Source organism: Coregonus clupeaformis, chromosome 40 (assembly GCF_020615455.1).
Source record: "Coregonus clupeaformis isolate EN_2021a chromosome 40, ASM2061545v1, whole genome shotgun sequence".
Classification (NCBI taxonomy): Eukaryota; Metazoa; Chordata; class Actinopteri; order Salmoniformes; family Salmonidae; genus Coregonus; species Coregonus clupeaformis.
This window is the reverse complement of record NC_059231.1, coordinates 6487582-6509747: the sequence shown is the minus strand read 5'-3', so window position 1 is coordinate 6509747 and position 22166 is coordinate 6487582. Positions and strand designations below refer to the sequence as shown.

General features: G+C 44.4%; 1 protein-coding gene across 1 annotated transcript in view; it reads left to right on the top strand.

Annotated features, from left to right (window-relative positions):
- The window catches only part of LOC121554963 (NEDD8-conjugating enzyme UBE2F), a 115981-nt gene that overhangs the window by 76351 nt on the left and 17464 nt on the right, over positions 1-22166 (top strand). Inside the window, exon 8 of the mRNA XM_041868697.2 lies at positions 20689-20721. Within this exon, the coding sequence (XP_041724631.1) occupies positions 20689-20721 (33 nt within the window). The remainder of the gene's footprint in view (positions 1-20688; positions 20722-22166) is intronic.

The following is a 22166-nucleotide window of genomic DNA, read 5'->3' as shown; positions in this document are numbered from 1 at the left end:
AGATTGGAGAAGTAGTTTATCCATCTCCTTTTTGGATAGATAACTCTTTGTGTTTGTTTAGTGCGTTCCAATTTTCGCAGAAGTGGTTAGATTCTAAGGATTCTTCAATTACATTGAGCTGGTTTCTGACGTACTGTTCCTTATTTTTTCTTAGTGTATTTCTGTAACGTTTCAGTGTTTCACAAAAGTGAAGGCATTGGCTCAGGTTTTCTGGGTCTCTGTTTTTGGTTGGATAGGTTTCTCAATTTCTATGTTAGGTTTTTGCCTTCATCAAACCATTTGTCATTGTTGTTAATTTTTTTAGGGAAGCTGAAAGGTCAAATATACTGTTTAGGCTTTCTAAACTTTTGTTTAGGCTTTCTACTGCCAAGTTTATAGCTTCACTATTGCAGTGAAACGTTTGTCCAGGATGTTGTCTCAAAGGGATTTAATTTGTTGTTGCCTACGATAGGTACACCTACAGCTCATCCCTTTGAAGTAGTACTGTAGATTACTTTGTCACTGACCTCAACCCAGTCTCTCAGAGCGTTCAGTCAGCCAACTGACACTCGAAGCCTACCATTGACCAAGGTTGCGACAAAGCTGCAGGAGTTTTTGTTGGTTGTTTTGTCGTAGTTGTGTCTAGGGGGGCATATTGGGGAGGGAATGCTGTCCCCTGTGTGCTGTGAGTGTCAGGTTCTTGTCCAGTTCTGGCATTTAGGTCGCCACAGACTAGTACATGTCCCTGGGGCCTGGAAGTGGTTGATCTCCCCATCTAGGATGGAGAAGCTGTCATCGTTAAAGTATGGGGATTCTATTGGGGGGATATAGGTAGCAGCACACATGAGGACATTGATTTCTGTTGAGATCATTCCCTTATTTATTTCTAGCCAGATGTAAAATACTCCTGTTTGACTAATTTAATAGAGTGGGTTAGGTCTTCTCTATACCAAATTAGCATACCCCCTGAGTCTCTTCCCTGTTTCACACCTGGTAGTTTGGTTGATGGGACAACCAGGTGTGTGTGTGTCAGTCGCTCTCTCTCTCTCTGTCTCTCTCTCAATTCAATTCCATTTCAATTTAAGGGCTTTATTGGCATGGGAAACGTATGTTAACATTGCCAAAGCAATAAAGAATAAAGACATTTCAAATGTCATATTATGTATATATACAGTGTTGTAACAATGTGCAAATAGTTAAAGTACAAATGGGAAAATAAATAAACAGAAATATGGGTTTTATTTACAAAGGTGTTTGTTCTTCACTGGTTGCCCTTTTCTTGTGGCAACAGGCCACAAATCTTTCTGCTGTGACTGCACACTGCGGTATTTCACCTAACAGATATGGGAGTTTATCAATGTTTGATTTTTTTTCAAATTCTTTTTGGGTCTGTGTGATCTGTGAGAAATATGTGTCTCTAATGTGGTCATACATTTGGCGGGAGGTTAGGAAGTGTAGCTCAGTCTCTCTCTCTCTCTCTCTCTCTCTCTCTCTCTCTCTCTCTCTCTCTCTCTCTCTCTCTCTCTCTCTCTCTCATCTGTTTCTGTGGTTGTCTACACTTGACACTTACATGCGACTTCTGCTATCAAAATACGAAGATCGCATTGAAATAAGACAGGTCTAGATGCACAAAAGTCGCTGTGTGGCCTGATTGGGTTCAGATCTGGCTGGCCACTTCAGGAGGTGGTCAGGGATGCGTTGTGTGCGGATTTCTCCTCATTCTGGACGCAATCATCTGTGGGCGACGTCATCAGCACTCCTCCCACAAGTCTCCAGAAAACGTGTGTTTTGGGACTGAGAGGCACCTTTTCATTATAACGTTGGAGGAAATACACCCCTAGCGTGTGAGGAACGTTTGCTGGTCTCATAAATGCTAGCCAGCTAGCTAATATTTAGAAAAAATGATATTTTGCTTGGCTAGAGTTATGCTAACCCGTTTGCAATCCCTTTAGCGTTGCTTGCTAGTTTGCTGGCTAGCTATAGAGGTCAGCTGGCTAGTTAGCTACGGTACTTAGCTACTGCCATCAGTTGTTGTTGTGTTATCATATTTTGCCTATTCCACAGTTTGTAGAATGCATACTGTCATTTTAATATGGCGCGGGAAAAGGTAATCCGGACACACACAATGCAATCGCCATTGCACTGCACACTGCCCTATCTCATCTGGACGAGAGGAATGCCTATGTCAGAATGCAGTTCATTGACTATAGCTCAGCCTTCAACACCATAGTACCCTCCAAGCTCATCATTAAGCTCGGGGCCCTGGGTCTGAACCCCGCCCGGTGCAACTGGGTTCTGGACTTCCTGATGGGCCGCCCCCAGGTGGTGAAGGTAGGAAACAACACCTCCACTTCGCTGATCCTCAACACAGGGGCCCCACAAGGGTGCGTGCTCAGCCCCCTCCTGTACTCCCTGTTCACCCATGACTGCGTGACCACGCACGCCTCCAACTTAATCATCAAGTTTACAGACGACACAACAGTAGTAGGCCTGATTACCAACAATGATGCGACAGCCTACAGAGAGGAGGTGAAGGCCTTGGCGGAGTGGTGCCAGGAAAATAACCTCTCCCTCAACGTCAACAAAACGAAGGAGCTGATTGTGGACTTCAGGAAACAGCAGATGGAGCACACCCCTATCCACATCGACGGTACTGCAGTGAAGGTGGAAAGCTTCAAGTTCCTCGGCGTACACATCACTGACAATCTGAAATGGTCCACCCACACAGACAGTGTGGTGAAGAAGGCGCAACAGCGCCTCTTCAACCTCAGGAGGCTGAAGAAGTTTGGCTTGGTCCCTAAGACCCTCAGAAACTTTTACAGATGCACAATTGAGAGCTTCCTGTTGGGCTGTATCACCGCCTGGTACGGCAACTGCACCGCCCGCAACCGAAGGGCTCACCAGAGGGTGGTACGGTCTGCCCAACGCATCACCGGGGGCACGCTGCCTGCCCTCCAGGACACCTACAGCACCCAACGTCACAGGAAGGCCAAAAAGATAATCAAGGAAATCAACCACCCAAGCCACGGCCTGTTCACCCTGCTATCATCCAGAAGGCGAGTTCAGTACAGGTACATTAAAGCTGGGACCGAGAGACTGAAAAACAGCTTCTATCTCAAGGCCATCAGACTGTTAAATAGCCATCACTAGCCGGCTACCACCCGGTTACTCGAGGCTGCTGCCCTAAATATATAGACATGGAATCATTGGCCTCTTTAATAATGGAACACTAGTCACTTTAATAATGTTTACATACTATTTTATTCATCTCATATGTATATACTGTATTCTACTGAATTTTAGTCATTGTCACTCCGTCATTGCACGTCCTAATATTTATACACTGCGCAAAAAAATAAAGGGAACACTAAAATAACACATCCTAGATCTGAATGAATGAAATAATCTTATTAAATACTTTTTTCTTTACATAGTTGAATGTGCTGACAACAAAATCACACACAAATTATCAATGGAAATCAAATTTATCAACCCATGGAGGTCTGGATTTGGAGTCACCCTCAAAATTAAAGTGGAAAACCACACTACCGGCTGATCCAACTTTGATGTAATGTCCTTAAAACAAGTCAAAATGAGGCTCAGTAGTGTGTGTGGCTTCCACGTGCCTGTATGACCTCCCTACAACGCCTGGGCATGCTCCTGATGAGGTGGCGGATGGTCTCCTGAGGGATCTCCTCCCAGACCTGGACTAAAGCATCCGCCAACTCCTGGACAGTCTGTGGTGCAACGTGGCATTGGTGGATGGAGCGAGACATGATGTCCCAGATGTGCTCAATTGGATTCAGGTCTGGGGAACGGGAGGGCCAGTCCATAGCATCAATGCCTTCCTCTTGCAGGAACTGCTGACACACTCCAGCCACATGAGGTCTAGCATTGTCTTGCATTAGGAGGAACCCAGGGCCAACCGCACCAGCATATGGTCTCACAAGGGGTCTGAGGATCTCATCTCGGTACCTAATGGCAGTCAGGCTACCTCTGGTGAGCACATGGAGGGCTGTGCGGCCCCCAAAGAAATGCCACCCCACACCATGACTGACCCACCGCCAAACCGGTCATGCTGGAGGATGTTGCAGGCAGCAGAACGTTCTCCACGGCGTCTCCAGACTCTGTCACGTCTGTCACGTGCTCAGTGTGAACCTGCTTTCATCTGTGAAGAGCACAGGGCGCCAGTGGCGAATTTGCCAATCTTGGTGTTCTCTGGCAAATGCCAAACGTCCTGCACGGTGTTGGGCTGTAAGCACAACCCCCACCTGTGGACGTTGGGCCCTCATACCACCCTCATGGAGTCTGTTTCTGACCGTTTGAGCAGACACATGCACATTTGTGGCCTGCTGGAGGTCATTTTGCAGGGCTCTGGCAGTGCTCCTCCTGCTCCTCCTTGCACAAAGGCGGAGGTAGCAGTCCTGCTGCTGGGTTGTTGCCCTCCTACGGCCTCCTCCACGTCTCCTGATGTACTGGCCTGTCTCCTGGTAGCGCCTCCATGCTCTGGACACTACGCTGACAGACACAGCAAACCTTCTTGCCACAGCTCGCATTGATGTGCCATCCTGGATGAGCTGCACTACCTGAGCCACTTGTGTGGGTTGTAGACTCCGTCTCATGCTACCACTAGAGTGAAAGCACAGCCAGCATTCAAAAGTGACCAAAACATCAGCCAGGAAGCATAGGAACTGAGAAGTGGTCTGTGGTCACCACCTGCAAAACAGTCCTTTATTGGGGGTGTCTTGCTAATTGCCTATAATTTCCACCTGTTGTCTATTCCATTTGCACAACAGCATGTGAAATGTATTGTCAATCAGTGTTGCTTCCTAAGTGGACAGTTTGATTTCACAGAAGTGTGATTGACTTGGAGTTACATTGTGTTGTTGAAGTGTTCCCTTTATTTATTTTTTGAGCAGTGTATATTTCTTAAGTTAATTCCATTATTTTACTTTTAGATTTGTGTATTGTTGAATTGTTAGATACTACTTCACTGTTGGAGCTAGGAACACAAGCATTTCGCTACACCCGCAATAACATCTGCTAAATATGTGTATGTGACCAACAACATTTGATTTGACCTGATTTTATTTTATTTGACCTGATGTAGGTGTAGATGCATGACGCGTTCGGAAGTCTAGACACAGCCTCTCTCTCTTTCTCTCGCGTCTTTCTCACAGGATACACATTAAACAGAGATGAGAAGCGACTATACCAGTCCTTCTTTTCCCAAACTCCTCTAGTAAATCATGTGAGTCTATTGCTGGGAAAGGATAATGGAATTCATTATCATCAACCTTGAGCTGGAGTGAGTGAAACAAAAGAGACTATCATCCTCAGACAGTGACCCATGGCCAATCAGCCTCTGAAAGCCTTCTCTCAAACACAAGCCTATAAAAAGAGTTATCTGTTTTCTGTAGCCTGGAAGATAAAGATGTCTGGATCTCCGCTCCTCTCCTGTCCTCTTCTCTCCTTTTCTCTCTGTCCTGTCTTTTTTTTCAAATGAACAACATCACATAAAAGCACACTAATTATTTGAGCTAGCTTTCAGGTAGTGTCTTAAGGCACAGCTCAAAGATTTCTTAAACCTGTTCCCAGACTATCGGCTATGCTCTGCAGACTCCAGTTTCTACCCTTGCACAATAACAGACAGACAAATAGCCCATCGCTCTATCTGCAGGTGTAAGTGATGCCAGTGTTTCTGTCCTTCGATTGGCCCCAGGATCTCTTGGCCACTCAGCCTCCTGCCTAATTAATCAGGGTATTGACAGGCCAATATCCCCTGTCCCTGGTCCCATGGTCGATGAGTGCTAAGAGTGAGCACCTGACTATTAACTACTGTGGGGGGTGGGGGGGGGGGGGGGGGATCACACACATACACTAACAACATTGACTGCCAACTCAATAAAGGGGTTCCAGTAAAGATAGGATTCAAGGAGTAAGCAGTCTTTACCAGAGCTCTACGACTGTGGCCTGTTGTCTGCCAAACCACTAACTAACTGGCTGAATAAGTTGACGACGGACTCGCTCAAGCTGTCGGGACTAACCCACAACGTTAGACACGGACACGAACGATCTGCTTGCGTGTTGATACACTGGTGGTTTGTTGTGGCCGAGTATTGGCACTAAACCGTGTTGTTGGAGTCCGGCATGCTAGCTGGCTGTGGCGTCTTATGACTAAGTGCCTGGACGATTTTCACGGAATAATACTGCACCTAGTTAGCTAGCTGAATAAACTAAGTTAGTCTATTCCTTGAAAACATTGAACCGCTGTAGTTTACAACAATTATAGTTTCTGAGGTGGAAGTTGGGAGAGTTATATTTGGGAGTTGTGGTGAGGGAGGCCCCGCTATCTCCTTTCCCAGATGTTTAGTTCATTTCATTCCGATCTCCTCTGCATTATTGTAGCCATCTGCTGCAGCCTGTCAACTAAGCCTCTGCCTATCCCTGTTCTCTCCTCTCCGCACAGGCTACACAAACGCCTCACACCGCGTGGCTGCTGCCTCTCTAACCTGGTGGTCCCTGCACGCACCACCCACGTGGAGTTCCAGGTCTCAGACAGCCTCTGGAACTGCCGTTCTGCTGCCAACAAGGCAGAGTTCATCTCAGCCTATGCTACCCTCCAGTCCCTCGACTTCTTGGCGCTGACGGAAACATGGATTACCACTGAAAACACTGCTACTCCTACTGCTCTCTCCTCGTCTGACCATGTGTTCTCGCATACCCCGAGAGCATCTGGTCAGCGGGGTGGTGGCACAGGAATCCTCATCTCTCCCAAGTGGACATTCTCAATTTTTCCCCTGACCCATCTGTCTATCTCCTCATTTGAATTCCATGCTGTCACAGTCACTAGCCCATTTAAGCTTAATATCCTTGTCATCTATCGCCCTCCAGGTTCCCTTGGAGAGTTCATCAATGAGCTTGAAGCCTTGATAAGTTCCTTTCCTGAGGATGGCTCACCCCTCACAGTTCTGGGGGATTTCAACCTCCCTACGTCTACATTTGACTCATTTCTCTCTGCCTCCTTCTTTCCACTCCTCTCCTCTTTTGACCTCACCCTCTCACCGTCCCCCCTACTCACAAGGCAGGCAATACGCTTGACCTCATCTTTACTAGATGCTGTTCTTCTACTAATCTCACTGCAACTCCCCTCCATGTCTCCGACCACTACTTTGTATCCTTTTCTCTCTCGCTCTCCTCCAACACTACTCACTCTGCCCCTACACAGATGGTAATGCGCCGTCGCAACCTTCGCTCTCTCTCTCCCGCTACTCTCTCCTCTTCCATCCTATCATCTCTTCCCTCTGCTCAATCCTTCTCCCTCCGATCTCCTGATTCTGCCTCCTCAACCCTCCTCTCCTCCCTTTCTGCATCCTTTGAGTCTCTATGTCCCCTATCCTCCCGGCCGGCTCGGTCCTCCCCTCCAGCTCCGTGGCTTGATGACTCATTGCGAGCTCACAGAACAGAGCTCCGGGCAGCTGAGCGGAAATGGAAGAAAACTAGACTCCCTGCGGACCTGGCATCTTTTCACTCCCTCCTCTCTACATTTTCTTCATCTGTTTCTGCTGCTAAGGCCACTTTCTACCACTCTAAATTCCAAGCATCTGCCTCTAACCCTAGGAAGCTCTTTGCCACATTCTCCTCCCTGCTGAATCCTCCCCCCTCCCCTCCCTCTCTTTTCTTTCTCCCCTCTCTCTCCAGATAAAATCTTGTGACTTGTGACGGCAGGCCGCCCAACAACCTGCCCGCTTGACCCTATCCCCTCCTCTCTTCTCCAGACCATCTCCGGTGACCTTCTCCCTTACCTAACCTCGCTGATCAACTCATCCTTGACCGCTGGCTATGTCCCTTCCGTCTTCAAGAGAGCGAGAGTTGCACCCCTTCTCAAAAAACCAACACTCGATCCCTCTGATGTCAACAACTACAGACCAGTATCCCTTCTTTCTTTTCTCTCCAAAACTATTGAGCGTGCCGTCTTTAGCCAACTCTCTTGCTATCTCTCTCAGAATGACCTTCTTGATCCAAACCAGTCAGGTTTCAAGACTGGTCATTCAACTGAGACTGCTCTTCTCTGTGTCACGGAGGCTCTCCGCACTGCTAAAGCTAACTCTCTCTCCTCTGCTCTTGTCCTTCTGGACCTGTCTGCTGCCTTTGATACTGTGAACCATCAGATCCTCCTCTCCACCCTCTCCGAGCTGGTCATCTCCGGCGCGGCTCACTCTTGGATTGCGTCCTACCTGACCGGTCGCTCCTACCAAGTGGCGTGGCGAGAAGCTGTCTCCGCACCACGTGCTCTCACCACTGGTGTCCCCCAGGGCTCAGTTCTAGGCCCTCTCCTATTCTCCCTATACACCAAGTCACTTGGCTCTGTCATATCCTCACATGGCCTCTCCTATCATTACTACGCTGACGACACACAACTAATCTTCTCCTTTCCCCCTTCTGATAACCAGGTGGCGAATCGCATCTCTGCATGTCTGGCAGACATATCAGTATGGATGACGGATCACCACCTCAAGCTGAACCTTGGCAAGACGGAGCTGCTCTTCCTCCCGGGGAAGGACTGCCTGTTCCATGATCTCGCCATCACGGTTGACAACTCCGTTGTGTCCTCCTCCCAGAGTGCGAAGAGCCTTGGCGTGACCCTGGACAACACCCTGTCGTTCTCCGCTAACATCAAGGCGTTGACCCGATCCTGTAGGTTCATGCTCTACAACATTCGGAGAGTACGACCCTGCCTTACACAGGAAGCGGCACAGGTCCTAATCCAGGCACTTGTCATCTCCCGTCTGGATTACTGCAACTCGCTGTTGGCTGGGCTCGCTGCCTGTGCCATTAAACCCCTACAACTCATCCAGAATGCCGCAGCCCGTCTGGTGTTCAACCTTCCCAAGTTCTCTCACGTCACCCCTCTCCTCCGCACACTCCACTGGCTTCCAGTTGAAGCTCGCATCTGCTACAAGACCATGGTGCTTGCCTACGGAGCTGTGAGGGGAACGGCACCTCCGTACCTTCAGGCTCTGATCAGTCCCTACACCCAAACGAGGGCATTGCGTTTATCCACCTCTGGCCTGCTGGCTCCCCTACCTCTGCGGAAGCATAGTTCCCACTCAGCCCAGTCAAAACTGTTCGCTGCTCTGGCACCCCAATGGTGGAACAAGCTCCCTCACGACGCCAGGACAGCGGAGTCACTCACCACCTTCCGGAGACATTTGAAACCCCACCTCTTTAAGGAATACCTGGGATAGGATAAAGTAATTCTTCTACCCCCCCCTTACCCCAACCCAAACCACAACCCCAAAAAAATAAAAAATAAATAAAACATTGTAAAGTGGTGATCCCACTGGCTATAAGGTGAATGCACCTATTTGTAAGTCGCTCTGGATAAGAGCGTCTGCTAAATGACGTAAATGTAAAATGTCTTGTTGGGTACATCCACGTTTTTGGCAATTTTTTTTATTAAGGAGTTTTGTTTTGGTCAAAAAAATACTAAAATCACCATGAAATCTGCAAAAAACATAAAAACATTTAGGAACTCTGTTCACCAAGTGTTCCACACAACAACAAAAAAAGATATGACTCTGTCTCAATGTAATTAATGTATGAAATAATTGTTATTTTCAAATACACTCTCTTTTTGGGCTTAGTTGTGGTCAATTTGCAGTGTACAAATGATTATAATTATGTTCCGGCCCCCCGACCATCCTTTCTGATAAAAATCAGTCTAGTTGCCTAGCCGTGATATATAGTATTCATTTTTTATATCTGTGTCCATATTGTTCATGACTTTCTAGTGGATAGACCATATGGTTCAAGAGAAAATTGCCTAATTAATGAAAAGCATCTAATCAACAATGCCATTATTTTCAATACATTTTTCAATTAACTCTGCAACTCTTCAAATTATTGTCTTTTTTCACAACTGCCACCAGTTTGCCTCCAAATCATTTGTGTATGTGTGTGTGTGTATATATATACAGTGGGGAAAAAAAGTATTTAGTCAGCCACCAATTGTGCATGTTCTCCCACTTAAAAAGATGAGAGAGGCCTGTAATTTTCATCATAGGTACACGTCAACTATGACAGACAAATTGAGAAAAAAAAATCCAGAAAATCACATTGTAGGATTTTTAATGAATTTATTTGCAAATTATGGTGGAAAATAAGTATTTGGTCACCTACAAACAAGCAAGGTTTCTGGCTCTCACAGACCTGTAACAACTTCTTTAAGAGGCTCCTCTGTCCTCCACTCGTTACCTGTATTAATGGCACCTGTTTGAACTTGTTATCAGTATAAAAGACACCTGTCCACAACCTCAAACAGTCACACTCCAAACTCCACTATGGCCAAGACCAAAGAGCTGTCAAAGGACACCAGAAACAAAATTGTAGACCTGCACCAGGCTGGGAAGACTGAATCTGCAATAGGTAAGCAGCTTGGTTTGAAGAAATCAACTGTGGGAGCAATTATTAGGGAAATGGAAGACATACAGGACCACTGATAATCTCCCTCGATCTGGGGCTCCACGCAAGATCTCACCCCGTGGGGGTCAAAATGATCACAAGAACGGTGAGCAAAAATCCCAGAACCACACGGGGGGACCTAGTGAATGACCTGCAGAGAGCTGGGACCAAAGTAACAAAGCCTACCATCAGTAACACACTACGCCGCCAGGGACTCAAATCCTGCAGTGCGAGACGTGTCCCCCTGCTTAAGCCAGTACATGTCCAGGCCCGTCTGAAGTTTGCTAGAGTGCATTTGGATGATCCAGAAGAGGATTGGGAGAATGTCATATGGTCAGATGAAACCAAAATAGAACTTTTTGGTAAAACTCAACTCGTCGTGTTTGGAGGACAAAGAATGCTGAGTTGCATCCAAAGAACACCATACCTACTGTGAAGCATGGGGGTGGAAACATCATGCTTTGGGGCTGTTTTTCTGCAAAGGGACCAGGACGACTGATCTGTGTAAAGGAAAGAATGAATGGGGCCATGTATCGTGAGATTTTGAGTGAAAACCTCCTTCCATCAGCAAGGGCATTGAAGATGAAACGTGGCTGGGTCTTTCAGCATGACAATGATCCCAAACACACCGCCCGGGCAACGAAGGAGTGGCTTCGTAAGAAGCATTTCAAGGTCCTGGAGTGGCCTAGCCAGTCTCCAGATCTCAACCCCATAGAAAATCTTTGGAGAGAGTTGAAAGTCCGTGTTGCCCAGCGACAGCCCTAAAACATCACTGCTCTAGAGGAGATCTGCATGGAGGAATGGGCCAAAATACCAGCAACAGTGTGTGAAAACCTTGTGAAGGCTTACAGAAAACGTTTGACCTGTGTCATTGCCAACAAAGGGTATATGACAAAGTATTGAGAAACTTTTGTTATTGACCAAATACTTATTTTCCAACATATTTGCAAATAAATTCATTAAAAATCCTACAATGTGATTTTCTGGATTTTGTTTTCTAATTTTGTCTGTCATAGTTGACGTGTACCTATGATGAAAATTACAGGCCTCTCTCATCTTTTTAAGTGGGAGAACTTGCACAATTGGTGGCTGACTAAATACTTTCTTTCCCCACTGTATGTATATATATATATATATATATATATATATATATATATATATATATGTATATATATGTATGTATATGTGTGTGTGTATATTTTTAATCCTATTAGATTTTAAAATATATATTTTACATGTGATAAGGCCACACAGAGGTATTCAAAAAGGCCACTAGATGTCATCTGATAAAATTCCATATATTCCTTGAAAGTTACAAAGTTCTGGTAGGTTACTGGTAAACTTCAAAAGTTTCCAGTAATATACCCTCCCTTTGCAAACCTACTCCCACCAATCAATACAGTATGCATCACTGGCCCTCTTTCTGAACCTGAGATTCGAGACTGTTCTGTGACCCGTAACTCAAATGTCTAGTGACTATCGCTCCAAACGTCAAACGCTCTCTGGCTACGAAGCTTCTGTTTTCCCACCGGCGAGGGATTGATCCAGCCTACACACTTTAGAGACAGAGAAAGGAGAGTGAAATGGGGATTTGATTGTGATTAGATGAGAGTTTACCTTTGACATCAGCCTTGTACTCCCCCTCATACGTGTGCCAAGGATTGATGTGAAATGTATTACCCTAGCTCAGTGTTTCCCAAACTCGGTCCTCAGAACCCCAAGGGGTGCACCTGTTGGTTTTTGCCCTAACACTACATAGCTGATTCAAATTATCAAAGCTTGATGATTAGTTGATCATTTGATCTGTCTAGTGCTAGGGCAAAAACCGAAAAGTGCACCCCTTGGGGTCCTGAGGACCGAGTTTGGGAAACCCTGCTAGATATACAGTGCATTCGGAAAGTATTCAGACCCCTTGACCTTTTCCACATTTTGTCATGTTACAGCCTGATTCTAAAATTGCTTAAATTGTTCCCTCAACAATCTAGACACAACACCCGATAATGACAAAGCAAAAACAGGTTTTAAGAAATGTTTGCAAATGTATAAAAAATACAAAACTGAAATATTACATTTACATAAGTATTTAGACCAATTACTCATTTCTTGGTTGAAGCACCTTTGGCAGCGATTACAGCCTCAAGTCTTCTGGGGTATGACGCTACATGCTTGGCACACCTGTATTTGGGGAGTTTCTCCCAGTCTTCTCTGCAGATCCTCTCAAGCTCTGTCAGGTTGGATGGGGAGTGTTGCTGCACAGCTATTTTCAGGTCTCTCCAGAGATGTTCGATCGGGTTCAAGTCTGGGCTCCGGCTGGGCCACTCAACTGCGTTGTTGGCTGTGTGTTTAGGGTCGTTGTCCTGTTGGAAGGTGAACCTTTGCCCCAGTCTGAGGTCCTGAGTGCTCTGAAGCAGGTTTTCATCAAGGATCTCTCTGTACTTTGCTCTGTTCAGCTTTCCCTCGATCCTGACTAGTCTCCAAGTCCCTGCTGCTGAAAAACATCCACACAGCATGATGCTGCCACCACCATGCTTCACCATAAGGATGGTGCCAGGTTTTCTCCAGATGTGACGCTTGACATTCAGGCCAGAGTTCAATCTTGGTTTCATCAGACCAGAGAATCTTGTTTCTCATGGTCTGAGAGTCCTTTAGGTGCCTTTTGGCAAACTCCAAGCGGGCTGTCGTGTGCCTTTTACTGAGGAGTGGCTTCCGTCTGGCCACTCTATCATAAAGGCCTGATTGGTGGAGTGCTGCAGAGATGGTTGTCCTTCTGGAAGGTTCTCCCATCTCCACAGAGGAACTCTGGAGCTCTGTCAGAGTCACCATCGGGTTCTTCGTCACCTCCCTGAACAAGGCCCTTCTCCCCCGATTGCTCAATTTGGCTGGGAGGCCACCTCTAGGAAGAGTCTTGGTGATTCCATACTTCTTCCATTTAAGATTGATGGAGGCAACTGTGTTCTTGGGGACCTTCAATGCTGCAGAATTGTTTTTTGGTACCCTTCCTCAGATCTGTGCCTCGACACAATCCTGTCTCTGAGCTCTACGGACAATTCCGTCGACCTCATGGCTTGGTTTTTGCACTGACATGCACTGTCAACTGTGTAACCTTACAGTGAGGGGAAAAAATTATTTGATCCCCTGCTGATTTTGTACGTTTGCCCACTGACAAAGAAATTATCTGTCTATAATTTTAATGGTAGGTTTATTTGAACAGTGAGAGACAGAATAACACAAAAAAATCCAGAAAAACGCATGTCAAAAATGTTATAAATTGATTTGCATTTTAATGAGGGAAATAAGTATTTGACCCCCTCTCAATCAGAAAGATTTCTGGCTCCCAGGTGTCTTTTATACAGGTAATGAGCTGAGATTAGGAGCACACTCTTAAACGGAGTGCTCCTAATCTCAGCTTGTTAACTGTATAAAAATACACCTGTCCACAGAAGCAATCAATCAATCAGATTCCAAACTCTCCACCATTTGCCAAGACCAAAGAGCTCTCCAAGGATGTCAGGGACAAGATTGTAGACCTACCCAAGGCTGGAATGGGCTACAAGACCATCGCCAAGCAGCTTGGTGAGAAGGTGACAACAGTTGGTGTGATTATTCGCAAATGGAAGAAACACAAAATAACTGTCAATCTCCCTCGGCCTGGGGCTCCATGCAAGATCTCACCTCGTGGAGTTGCAATGATCATGAGAACGGTGAGGAATCAGCCCAGAACTACACGGGAGGATCTTGTCAATGATCTCAAGGCAGCTGGGACCATAGTCACCAAGAAAACAATTGGTAACACACTATGCCGTGAAGGACTGAAATCCTGCAGCGCCCGCAAGGTCCCCCTGCTCAAGAAAGCACATATACAGGCCCATCTGAAGTTTGCCAATGAACATCTGAATGATTCAGAGGAGAACTGGGTGAAATTGTTGTGGTCAGATGAGACCAAAATCGAGCTCTTTGGCATCAACTCAACTCGCCGTGTTTGGAGGAGGAGGAATGCTGCCTATGACCCCAAGAACACCATCCTCACCGTCAAACATGGAGGTGGAAACATTATGCTTTGGGGGTGTTTTTCTGCTAAGGGGACAGGACAACTTCACTGTATCAAAGGGACGATGGACGAGGCCATGTACCGTGAAATCTTGGTTTAGAACCTCCTTCCCTCAGCCAGGGCATTGAAAATGGGTTGTGGATGGGTATTCCAGCATGACAATGACCCAAAACACACGGCCAAGGCAACAAAGGAGTGGCTCAAGAAGAAGCACATTAAGGTCCTGGAGTGGCCTAGCCAGTCTCCAGACCTTAATCCCATAGAAAACCTTTGGAGGGAGCTGAAGGTTCGAGTTGCCAAACGTCAGCCTCGAAACCTTAATGACTTGGAGAAGATCTGCATAGAGGAGTGGAACAAAATCTCTCCTGAGATGTGTGCAAACCTGGTGGCCAAATACAAGAAACGTCTGACCTCTGTGATTGCCAACAAGGGTTTTGCCACCAAGTAGTAAGTCATGTTTTGCAGAGGGGTCAAATACTTATTTCCCTCATTAAAATGCAAATCAATTCATAACATTTTTGACATGCGTTTTTCTGGATTTTTTTGGTTGTTATTCTGTCTCTCACTGTTCAAATAAACCTACCATTAAAATTATAGACTGATCATGTCTTTGTCAGTGGGCAAACGTACAAAATCAGCAGGGGATCAAATACTTTTTTCCCTCACTGTATGTAGACAGGTGTCTATATTTTTATTTAGTTAATCAATTTTAGAATAAGGCTTTAATGTAACAAAATGTGGAAAAAGTCAAGGGGTCTGAATACTCTACCTTTCTGCAGGGAGTTGCAGTAGACAGAAGTAACCTATATTGTTGATACTTACCAGGCTGCTTTAAACGAAGAACAACAAGATGTAGAAAAGAGCAGGAAGCTTTTTTTGTATTGTAGAACTTGGCCTGGGGCATTTTCTATGATAAGTGTATGTCAAATGAGTGGGTGTGTGGATTAGTGTATGAATTACACACAGACATGATAATGGAACGTTCGACCAGCCACTCGCTTGTTTATTTGTTTGTGTGGGAGAGGGAGCAATGAGGTGTGTGTGTGTGTGTGTGTATTCAGGTTTGCATGTATTTGAGAGTTGCGTGAGTGAAACAGAGCGTTGATGATACGGTCTCTCTGCAGTGCGTGTGTGTGTGTGTGTTGGAGAGGGTGACGCTGTCCTGTCTCTTCACTGTCACCTCTCCTGTCACCTCTCCTGTGCAGCACAGCTCCAACCCACACAGCTACTGTCACCTCATCTCTCTCCTCCTCCACCAGGCAACCCAAACATTCACTCAGGCACAAAATATCTGTGCAAATAGATAAACATTTACATATTTAGCCATTTACACACTCTCTCTCTCTCACATACACACACACACTGCTTGACTCAATTTGAATCGGCAGCCTGACAAAATAAGGAGTTTTTAATCATTTGTCATCCTGCTCACCTCCAGTGACATGCCCAAAACTAACTTCTACCAACATAACATGTCCTCATTTCTCTTTCATAGCCTTCATTCTTCCTCCCCCACACTTCCCCTCAGTCTCACATAGCTTACTACTCACTTAAAAATAGACTCCTTAAGCTGATGCAAGTGGTTAGGTTATCCCTACTATTGCTTTGCGGGGGGGGGTGCTTTTTGGTAGATGCAGTCAGATCTGATCAATAGTTACATACAGTCTCCATAGATCCAGTCCTCCTTGAACCAGTGGAGAGTCCTGTTTCCCAAACTGAACGGTATAGGAAGGATAAGTGCAATCACAAGCAAGGGTAGGCTTGGAACATCTAGTTTAATTGGTGGAGAAGTCCCATAGCACTCAGCTGTGTGGCGTTATGGAGCCTTTTCTGGGTTAGTTTTCATGTAGGATATCACCTTAGTAATGTCAAGGACAGGTGACTGTCTGTTTTCCTATCTATTAATATATGTTGTTAGTTCTCTTATTCATCATTCAATACAGATAGGGTTTCTAATGGACAGTGCATTGTTAACAAGTGATAGGCCACTACGCCTGAGTGAAGTTATTGACCATGCTCTAGCTACCCTTCATCAAGCTGTGGGTCTGCATTAGAATCAAAACAGGAAAGTAAACATCAGGCTTATTGTGCACTTATGGTATTTTCAAGGTCAAGAGCTGGATCTCGTTAGAGAAATATCCCAAATGGGGATCAACATTATGGAGAGATAAGATCATTAAAATACAGGGCAGGTCCTGTAGAGAAAGGTATTGACTCTATTTAATTTAAATGCAATTCCACCAACTTTCAATCATTGCCTCCGACAGCAGTTTGCATCCCAACCCTGGAAAACATTCTGTGTTGTTTTAATTCCATGTGTGTTTTATAGCTCCATCTTCCCTGTCTCCTGCTCTTTCATGGGACCACCCTTTGTTTTATAATGAAATAGCAAAGTGATAAGAGTAAATTGGGCCCATTGCCTTTGTTTTCTGCGAGGCGTATATCTGTTTTAATGTGTATCTACTACCATTATAAATCTCATGAGAGATAGTATCCATTAACAGTCATGTGTCCTTGTTCTATTGAGACTCATCCTGCCCTGCAGTGCACTTGACTGTCTTTGATTTAATCCCATCAGGAGATGGAAATGTGCATTTGTTCACTCCCTGAGGAGTGTCCTTAACCCTATTAATCACTCCCTGCAGAGTGTGCTCGATTTAACCCCATCACTCCCTAAGGAGTATATTTATTTGAACCCTGTCACTAAACAACCCCAATAAGAACGGAACTGGACAGGGTTTTGGCCCATTATCTCGCTCATCTAATCTTGTATGTTTATGGGTGGTCCTCTGTAGCTCAGCTGGTAGAGCACGGCACTTGTAACGCCAAGATGGTGCGTTCGATCCCCGGGACCACCCATACACAAAAATGTATGCACGCATGACTGTAAGTCGCTTTGGATAAAAGCGTCTGCTAAATGGCATATTATTATTATTATTATTATTATTATTATTATTATTATTATTATTATTATTATTATTATGTCAATATGTATTTAACTGTACATGGGTGACAAGTCTGTGACATTGTCAGTTGGCAGGGGAACAGAGTTGAATGTCCACACTGACATCAAAGATATTTATAACTAACCCATGGTGGTTCATCGGTGTCATTTTCAATGGGAACAAATGAAGCATAGTGGGCAGAACAAGCAAAGAGGTGGGCAGAGCCAAGCACAAGCTAGTGAGATCCTAGTGGCGCATTCTAGCATGTATTTGCATATTTCCGTTGGGGAATATATTATTCTCTGTGAACTACGTGTGTGCAATAACTAAATTCGCCCTTGCACTCTGTAAACAATGAAATTTTTTTAATCTTTGGAAAAGGGTCACGTCTACAAAACTTAGTGCACTCTGTTCGTAACAGATTCTAGTTTTGAGAACAAAAAACTGTATTGAGATCAAGCTTTTCGTCTATGAGAAAATCAGCAGAATGTCAGCCCAGTTCCATCTCGCTCCATACTCTCCCTCTGCAGGCCACTGGGCTTCCTCTCCTCACCATACAGTGGGGAAAAAAAGTATTTAGTCAGCCACCAATTGTGCAAGTTCTCCCACTTAAAAAGATGAGAGAGGCCTGTAATTTTCATCATAGGTACACGTCAACTATGACAGACAAAATTAGAAAACAAAATCAAGAAAATCACATTGTAGGATTTTTAATGAATTTATTTGCAAATATGGTGGAAAATAAGTATTTGGTCAATAACAAAAGTTTCTCAATACTTTGTTATATACCCTTTGTTGGCAATGACACAGGTCAAACGTTTTCTGTAAGTCTTCACAAGGTTTTCACACACTGTTGCTGGTATTTTGGCCCATTCCTCCATGCAGATCTCCTCTAGAGCAGTGATGTTTTGGGGCTGTCGCTGGGCAACACGGACTTTCAACTGCCTCCAAAGATTTTCTATGGGGTTGAGATCTGGAGATTGGCTAGGCCACTCCAGGACCTTGAAATGCTTCTTACGAAGCCACTCCTTCGTTGCCCGGGCAGTGTGTTTGGGATCATTGTCATGCTGAAAGACCCAGCCACGTTTCATCTTCAATGCCCTTGCTGATGGAAGGAGGTTTTCACACAGAATCTCACGATACATGGCCCCATTCATTCTTTCCTTTACACGGATCAGTCGTCCTGGTCCCTTTGCAGAAAAACAGCCCCAACCCCATGCTTCACAGTAGGTATGGTGTTCTTTGGATGCAACTCAGCATTCTTTGTCCTCCAAACACGACGAGTTGAGTTTTTACCAAAAAGTTATATTTTGGTTTCATCTGACCATATGACATTCTCCCAATCCTCTTCTGGATCATCCAAATGCACTCTAGCAAACTTCAGACGGGCCTGGACATGTACTGGCTTAAGCAGGGGGACACGTCTGGCACTGCAGGATTTGAGTCCCTGGCGGCGTAGTGTGTTACTGATGGTAGGCTTTGTTACTTTGGTCCCAGCTCTCTGCAGGTCATTCACTAGGTCTCCCCGTGTGGTTCTGGGATTTTTGCTCACCGTTCTTGTGATCATTTTGACCTCACGGGGTGAGATCTTGCCCAGATTGAGAGAGATTATCAGTGGTCTTGTATGTCTTCCATTTCCTAATAATTGCTCCCACAGTTGATTTCTTCAAACCAAGCTGCTTACCTATTGCAGATTCAGTCTTCCCAGCCTGGTGCAGTCTACAATTGTGTTTCTGGTGTCCTTTGACAGCTCTTTGGTCTTGGCCATAGTGGAGTTTGGAGTGTGACTGTTTGAGGTTGTGGACAGGTGTCTTTTATACTGATAACAAGTTCAAACAGGTGCCATTAATACAGGTAACGAGTGGAGGACAGAGGAGCCTCTTAAAGAAGAAGTTACAGGTCTGTGAGAGCCAGAAACCTTGCTTGTTTGTAGGTGACCAAATACTTATTTTCCACCATAATTTGTAAATAAATTCATTAAAAATCCTACAATGTGATTTTCTGGATTTTTTTCCCTCAATTTGTCTGTCATAGTTGACGTGTACCTATGATGAAAATTACAGGCCTCTCTCATCTTTTTAAGTGGGAGAACTTGCACAATTGGTGGCTGTCTAAATACTTTTTTCCCCACTGTATTTGCTGGGGAGTGGAAATTCCAACCGGATGCTTGAGATTTATACAGCCGGTGAAACATCTGGCTTCTTGTTTTGTCTGTGCTGGCGTCCTGTAAAGAAGCTAGCATACATGAATACATTAAGATCTACAGGGGTAACTGTCAAAAGAATGGAAACAGTTGAGTAAATGATGGATACAAAGTATATTGAAAGCAGGAGTTAATTAAGCAATTAACATCCCATCATGCTTAGGGTCATGTTTAAAAATGCTGGGCAGGCCATTAATTTGGCTACCATGGCTATGCCCTCATAGGATGACAATGCCCCCATCCACAGGGCATGAGTGGTCACTGAATGATTTGATGAACATGAAAACGATGTAACCATATGCCATGGCCGTCTGTCACCAGATCTCAACCCAATTCAACACTTATGGGAGATTCTAGAGAGGCGCCTGAGACAGTGTTTTCCACCACCATCAACAAAACACCAAATTATGGAATTTCTCGTGGAAGAATGGTGTCACATCCCTCCAATAGAGTTCCAGAAAGTGGTAGAATCTATGCCAAGGTGCACTGAAGCTGATATGGCTTGTGGTGTCCCAACGCCTTATTAAGACACTTTATTTTGGTGTTTCCTTTATTTTGTCAGTTACCTGTATTATGTAAGGATCATTGTTTACACGTTCCCCGTCGGCATCTCATGTTTCATTTATGTTTTACTCTTTATGATTCATGAATTCACACACCCCTCTGCTGAGACGCTCAATTCAAAATGTCAGTATCCTCGTTTAATGTCCTCAAAATATATATGCTAATTAATACCTATCATAATCACTTCTTCACAGTGTTTGAACATCAAGGAAATTTGCCTAATACTCGCTGAGAGACAATCCACTTGCGTAGACACAAAAGGTTCCCGTCTTCATCAGATACAATGGTGCCTGCAGAGACAATAGAAAGCCCTGCTTTATAATCTAATTGGGGAATTCAACCATTTTGTTTGTGTTAATTTGTTGGAATGAAAATGCTCAATGATGACCTGGTTATTAATGACTAGTTTAGTTTCACTTTTAATGGGACATAAAACTATGTGATGGATTTTCATTTATGTTTTTGTGTGTTTCTGTGTCTTTCAGGATGTAGTCTGGGGATTGAACTCCTTGTTTACCGTAAGTACCTTTTTAATCAATAAACTCATTTGACAATTCTCTTAAAATGTGTTCTTTCTTGATGTACAGTGCCACAACAATTACCATAACACATAGGGTATACAGTGCCTTCAGAAAGTACTCATAACCCTTGACTTATTTCACAAAGTAAAAACATGATTTTAGACATTTTTGCAAATTTATTGGAAATGAAATACAGAAATATCTAATTTGCGTACAGTAAATACAATCAAATTGTATTTGTCACATGCGCAGAATACAACGGGTGTAGACCTTACAGGGAAATGCTTACTTACAAGCCCTTAACCAACAATGCAGTTTTAAGAAAAATAAGTGTTAAGTAAACAATAGATAAGTAGAAAATAAAAGCAGAAAAATAACAATAAAAATAACAGTATTCACACCCCTGAGTCAATGCATGTTAGAATCACCTTTGGGAGTGATTTACAGCTGTGAGTATTTCTGGGTAAGTCTCTAAGAGCTTGTACAATAATTGCAAATTATTCTTTTTTTTATTCTTCAAGCTCTGTCAAGTTCGTTGTTGATCATTGCTAGACAGATATTTTCAAGTCTTGCCATAGATTTTCAAGCCAATTTTAAGTCAAAACTGTTTTAAAGTCACTGTTGGCCTCATGATGAAATCCCTGAGATGTTTCCTTCCTCTCCGGCAACTGAGTTCGGAAGGACGCCTCTACAGTTGAAGTCGGAAGTTTACATACACTTAGGTTGGAGTCATTAAAACTCGTTTTTCAACCACTCCACTAATTTCTTGTTAACAAACTATAGTTTTGGCAAGACGGTTAGGACATCTACTTTGTGCATGACACAAGTAATTTTTCCAACAATTGTTTACAGACAGATTATTTCACTTATAATTCACTGTATCACAATTACAGTGGGTCAGAAGTTTACATACACTAAGTTGACTGTGCCTTTAAACAGCTTGGAAAATTCCAGAAAATGATGTCATGGCTTTAGAAGCTTCTGATAGGCTAATTGACATCATTTGTCAATTGGAGGTGTACCTGTGGATGTATTTCATGGCCTACCTTCAAACTCAGTGCCTCTTTGCTTGACATCATGGGAAAATCAAAAGAAATTAGCCAAGACCTCAGAAAGAAAATTGTAGACCTCCACAAGTCTGGTTCATCCTTGGGAGCAATTTCCAAACGCCTGAAAGTACCACGTTCATCTGTACAAACAATAGTACACAAGTATAAACAGCATGGGACCACGCAGCCGTCATACTGCTCAGGAAGGAGATGCGTTCTGTCTCCTAGAGGTGAACGTACTTTGGTGTGAAAAGTGCAAATCAATCCCAGAACAACAGCAAAGAACCTTGTGAAGATGCTGGAGGAAACAGGTACAAAAGTATCTATATCCACAGTAAAACGAGTCCTATATCGACATAACCTGAAAGGCCGCTCAGCAAGGAAGAAGCCACT